This window comes from Pelmatolapia mariae, linkage group LG10_11 (assembly GCF_036321145.2).
Source record: "Pelmatolapia mariae isolate MD_Pm_ZW linkage group LG10_11, Pm_UMD_F_2, whole genome shotgun sequence".
In the NCBI taxonomy this organism is placed as follows: Eukaryota; Metazoa; Chordata; class Actinopteri; order Cichliformes; family Cichlidae; genus Pelmatolapia; species Pelmatolapia mariae.
In genome coordinates, this window is record NC_086236.1 from 53021677 (window position 1) to 53027676 (window position 6000).

The 6000-nt window shown below is 38.0% G+C and overlaps 1 protein-coding gene across 1 annotated transcript; it reads right to left on the reverse strand.

Annotated features, from left to right (window-relative positions):
- Positions 1-1286: 1286 nt before the first annotated feature.
- LOC134637843 (chemerin-like receptor 1) lies at positions 1287-5299 on the reverse strand. Its single transcript, XM_063488370.1, has 2 exons — positions 5216-5299; positions 1287-2577 (listed from the first exon to the last, which is right to left on the reverse strand). The coding sequence occupies exon 2, from the start codon at positions 2555-2557 to the stop codon at positions 1472-1474; it is 1086 nt and encodes a 361-aa protein (XP_063344440.1). The 5' UTR covers positions 2558-2577; positions 5216-5299; the 3' UTR covers positions 1287-1471.
- Between the last annotated feature and the right edge of the window lie 701 nt (positions 5300-6000).

A 6000-nucleotide genomic window follows, 5' to 3' on the forward strand; every position in this document is an offset into this window, starting at 1 on the left:
TACAATTCAAACAATCAGGTTTAGAAAGATTTCCTCTGGAGTAATGTTTCTTTTGTTTCTTTGTTTCTTTAAGTCATTGCAAGCCTTGAACATTAGCATTTAAAACTGAGTTGTATTTGTGTTTACTGACTTATTGTAAGTGTGAGAGTGTTTCTCCTCCTCCTGGAGGACAGTTTCAAATACATTCATAATGGATTTGCAGACTTCTTTCTTAAAATCTTATTCCATAAACACATGCAGCAGTGGATTCAGGCAGCTGTTGAGAAAGGCCATATTGGTGGCCAAAGGGATGCCAATGATACAATTTGAAGTATTTGTATTTGCTTTCAGGTGCAGCTGTGTGGCTGAACACAAAACTGTGCTGAAAACAAAACTGTTCAAAATGCATGTTTCATGAATCTTATATATTTGTTTGTGTTGTGTGTTTATTTATTTACACAGGATAATTACATGTCATCTTATAAACACTGTATTCTCTTAATTCACCCTTTATTTCACTTGTTTGCCTACTTTTAATAAATAGCTTTGGCATACTGCTTTTGGTTAATTATTTGTCTGTTTTATTTTCTCTTTTTAAATCTTTTTATGACTTTTAATCTTATGTGCAGCACTTTGTGATTCTGTCTTGAAAGGTGCTATATAAATAAAAATGTATTAAATGTATAAGAAGTGCACCAAAAATGATTATGCTTATAAATGACAGATTTAACCATGCACTTCCTGTCTAGTCAACACATAAGAGAAACAAAGCGCATTTTGTCTGATTTTCTTAATTTAGCTATTAGAAGTTGCAACTCAATCATGTGTGGCGGTGCAACGACGTTTTAGTATGCAAACAGCTCCCTCTACTGGTTGATGTTATAATAATCAGTGTTTTCTGTTACTTGTTTTTTGATAGTGATAAGCTGCTGTCATTAGATGCTTCTTATTAGATGTTGGATTAATTGATACACATTTGAGGATTTATTTATAGATATACAATACAATAAAAAATATATATTTTGAGCCCACATGTGGTGATTATAGGATGTATAAGTGGAGAAACAGTTAAGTCCAAATATACTCTCAAAATTTAAATGATGATATGAAAGAATGATCATCATTGTCATCTTTTATTGATGCCACCATAGCTGAGAAGAAGTGAAAAAGTGAAAAAGTACATATGTATTATATTCTTTACATAGACATAGAAGCTTTTGCAAAGAGTTCATTTTGTTAAAATTTTAGAAAAATATTATACAAAGCAGATGAGTGTAAGAATATAATAGTGATGACATATAGTGAAAAAGGAATTTTACAATTCCTTTGAATTTCAAAAACAAGCAGCCTGAATGCACAGCTGTGAATCAAAGAAACCAACAGCAAGTCTGCATAGCACAACTGCATCAGTCACATATCTGAATCATACTTAAGGTAGTAAAAAGCCCATAAGCAATTTGACATATGCTTTACAGCTTAATTATTTTGTTTCTTATACCTCAGTATTCAAATCTGAACTCTCTTGGCTCTGAGTGGTGTCCACTGACTTTGTGTAAGTGTGACTGCGTGTCTCCTCTTCCTGGAAGGCACTCTCCAGCACATTCAGGATGGATTTGCAGACTTTATCTTTAAAATCTTGGCCCATGAACACATACAGCAGTGGATTCAAGCAGCTGTTGAGAAAGGCCAGGCTGGTGGCTATTGGTAACCCAATTGTGATGATGCCATCTAATATTTCACTTGAATATTCTGGCATGTAATTTGCCATCTCAATTAGACCCATGATATGAAAGGGAGCCCAGCACAGAAAGAAAGTGATGATAATGGCAGCGATGATCTTAAAGGGGCGACTTGACTGATTGGCCAGTGTGCGGTTTCTTCTGAGACGATGGATTATAACAACATAACACAAGACAATGAAAGTGAAGGGCACAACAAATCCTAGGAGGACGCGCGTGATAGTCATGGCCTGATGACGAAATTGCCTAAAGTTTTTCACCGATGGTGCTTCATGGTCATCAGAAAGAGCATAGTTGTCGAAGCAAATCATTTTGTCAGAGTCTTGTTCAGTGTCCCTGAAGATGAAGTATGGAGCACTGAGAATCAAAGCCACCACCCAAACACACAGACTCACACAGGATGCCTTGCGTACATTTCGGTGGTTCTGTGCCCAGACGGGCCACACCACAGACACACATCTGTCCACACTGATCACCACCAGAATGTAGACACTGGCAAACATATTCAGAAAGCTGATGGTGGTGTTCAGCTTGCACGTGAACTTGCCAAAAGGCCAGTGGAAATCCAAAGCTGTGTAAGTCACACTCAGGGGCAAAAATGCAGTGAAGAGGAAGTCAGCCACAGCAAGGTTGAGGTACCAAACTATGTTAACAGTTTTCTTCATCTTGAACCCGGTCACCCAGATGACCACTCCATTCCCGAGCACACCGAGGACAAAAGCCAGGGAATAAATTATGAGAGACATGATGTTGAGCCCACCATTACTGTCACTATTCTCAGAGCCATTTCCATTAGGTGCAGCAGTTGTATTGATTGGATTGAAAGAGTTAGTGTTCATCTCCCTCACTGACTTTAGACCTGCAAAGAAAAACAATAAGTAAAAAGTTCAGCTCCCAGCCAAAGTTAATAGGAAACTAAAACTGAAGCTATGGTGACATTCAGTCTAAGGCAGTATGTCAGCATAGCTCCCGGACAATTAGACAAACATGAAAGGACATTATCTCAAAATTTGAAATCCTCAAAAAAGCACACCTTTTCTGTAATCAAGTGTTGTAAGTAAAGTTGTAAAGTGTGATTTAGTTTTTCTTCTTTTCTCTGCTGCACCCTTTAAGGGTCACCAGAGTGGATCATTTGCCTTCATGTGACACTATCCCACATAGCAGCAGTGTTGGGCAAGTTACTTTGAAAAAGTAATTAATTATAGTTACTAGTTACTTCTTCAAAAAAGTAACTGAGTTAGTAACTGAGTTACAAGATTCTAAAAGTAATTAATTACTTGAAAAGTAACTATTGCGTTACTTAAAAAAAAAAAAAAAAAAAAAAACGTTTAACCCTCTGGGATCCAGGGTATAATTGGCCATTTTTGACTACTTTTGATATTTCCTCTACATTTCACCTTTAAAAACTATTTACTTTGCCTTGTTTGATATCATCCTTTTCAGCACAACCTCATGTGTCTGAATTTACAGTTATGTTTTCATTTTGACATACTGTATTAACACAATTGATCTAAATTGAGACAAAAAGCATAAAATCCGAGTAGGAAAAGTTATAATTTTTACTGTAACAACCACAAACATGTTTAATGAATCATATTTCATAACTTTAAATGCAAATATAATTGTCAATTTTAAAATCCTATGCACAAGTTTTGCAAACAACAAAGTTATTTGCAGCCATTTACCTTTTACCCCCCTTTTTAAATAACCATTTCAAACTATTTACATAACAATCAGGTGTTCTGCATTCAGTAAGATGCCACACAAATTATTTGTGCCACTCCAAATATTTCTGTCCACTATAAAGGAGAAAATCACAGCCTGATACCTGCAGGTCTGACATCAGCAGGTGTATCACTGCTGGTTTCTACCTGGAGACAGCAGTCGCCTCATTGTTCTGACACACAACACAAAACTATCCACAACACTACACAAGACAACACACTGATTACACACTGACTACACACTCCAAACACGCTAAAGGTCACAAATCTCTCACATCTCAAAACTCGCTCTCTCTTTTTCTGCTCTCTCTCTCTCTCTCTCTCTCTCTCTCACTCCTAAAACTTCCCCCTCTTCCTAAACAACCAAATGTCATGTTGCCATATCATTTTTGATTGGTCGACATGGTACATTTTCCCACCAACACAAAGGGAGCGCGCAGCTGCTTAAAGCTGCAGCGCCTAGATTACTTACAGCTACTTCCGTGCAACTGATATATGATGCGGTAAGCTGAACACAGCTTCAACCGTCTGTTTGTTGACAAATAGTAACGTGTGTTGCATGTTCTGGCACATGTTGTTATTACATGGCTTGATTAAGGTAAACATTAGGCTGACATCTGGGGCCAGAGCTGAAACTGTTCTGGGCTAGCACAGGGCCAGCAGTGTGTCTGCAACTGGCCTTGTGCTGGCCCATTTGTGGGCCACCTCTGGCAAACCAGATCTGGGCCACCAAAGGGCCGTCATTCTTTGCGGTATGTGGGCCATGTGTAAGCACATTGTGTGGGTCAGATATGGGCCATACCAATTTTACTATGTGGGATGCTGAGCATAATCCTCAGTCACACAAACCTTCTGCATGTTCATGTTATAAGACATACAGTACATCTAGGAACTTTGACTAAGATTTTGTTTTTTTCCCCCATCTTACACTTCCTTTGTCCAATATATATCCATTATCCCTCTGCACATGTCAAAACCATCACAGTCTTGCCTCTAATGTTCACCTGAGGTGTTCCTCTGAAGGACTCATTTCTAATTTATGTACTCAAAATGGTATTGTTTTTGCCACCCCATCTGAATCCCATGTCACTCACAAGCCACGCTAACAAAATTTCTCTAGATTTCCCTGCTACTCTGTGAATACCGTCACCTCTTCAGGTTCTCTTCCACCTGCTCAGTCCTCTCACTAAAGAACACAATGTCATCATAGTCATCATCATAGTCCACAAAGACTCCTTGCTGACCTCATCTGTCAACCTAATGTTGCAAACAAGAAGGGGCTCAGAGACGATCCTTGATGTAATCCCACCCTCACCTTGGATCCATCTGCCACTCCTACTGTCTCGCTGTTCTCACACATGTCCAGCACCACCATCACATGCTTCTCTGCTGCTCCTGTATGAATTCTGACCTTCTTTATACTTTGCATCTACATTCTCAGGCAAACATTACATCTGCAGTGCTCTTTCTTGGCATGAAGCCATAATGCTGCTCATCAAACATCGCCTCCCTTCTTAACCTGACTTCAGCAACTCTTTCACATATCCTCATGGTATGGCAACAACTTTATCCCTCTGTAGTTTAGATACAGCTTTGCACATCACCCCTGTTCTTGAAAACTAGCACTAGTCCTGTGAAATAACACTAAATTAGTGTTTTTACATCATGTGACAGTGTAAGAAAATGAATTTCCTGGTTTTTTATGCACATATACATATTTAGAGCAATATTCCTGGGAAATCTTTCATGCTTGGTGAAAAATGAAGTAAATACCTTGTGAAGCTGTCTTGTTGGCTGTTAATGAATCCTCTGCAGAAGAACGTCTGATCCAAATCTGACAGCTTAGCTGAGACTCGTGTGGGGTGTATGTCGCTGCTGATAAACATGCAAATCCACAGGAAGTTTGTAAAAGTTAAAACACGAGAGAGCATTCTATGACGGTTGGGAGCATGAGGGTTTGCAATGCCCTCATGCAAACTGCAAAATCTGGACTGCAACATATTGCATCAAGAATACAGCATTATCTTTCTAAAAGCAAAAGACATGTAATATTAGAACATATATATTCTTGTGAGAGGGCTACAGTGTAACACGGCTAACAGCTGGCTGTTTTGCTATTTAACACCATTATCTTTCTGTTGCAACCTTGGGTTTGGTGAGTATCAAGTCATGAAATATTCTGAGGACAACCAACCTGTTTCCATAAGCATATAATATAATTCGGTAAATAAAAGCAAAATATGCACTTTTTAACTTATTGTCCCTATGCCTTGGGTGTTTATTTTGTTTTTGTTTTTATTTGCAAGAAACATAAAAAATACTTTATGTTCATAATTAGTGATTTTTAAAGTTCTTCAGGTTTATAGAAAAATACCTGATGTATCTGGAGTTCTACAAATATGTTATTTAGTAATTTAGCAAAGCTTTTTTTTTGTGGATGAATTCACTGCAGATTAATGAAACAGTTAATGGATGATATGTCACCCCTTATGAAGAACTAGATCTACAGGAAGTTTGCACAACATTTAAAATGAGAATCTTTCTATTTCTTTTCAGTG

Excerpts from the sequence above, each read along its gene's own strand:
- LOC134637843 (XM_063488370.1), bottom strand. The coding sequence starts at position 2,557 with ATGAACACTAACTCTTTCAATCCAATCAATACAACTGCTGCACCTAAT.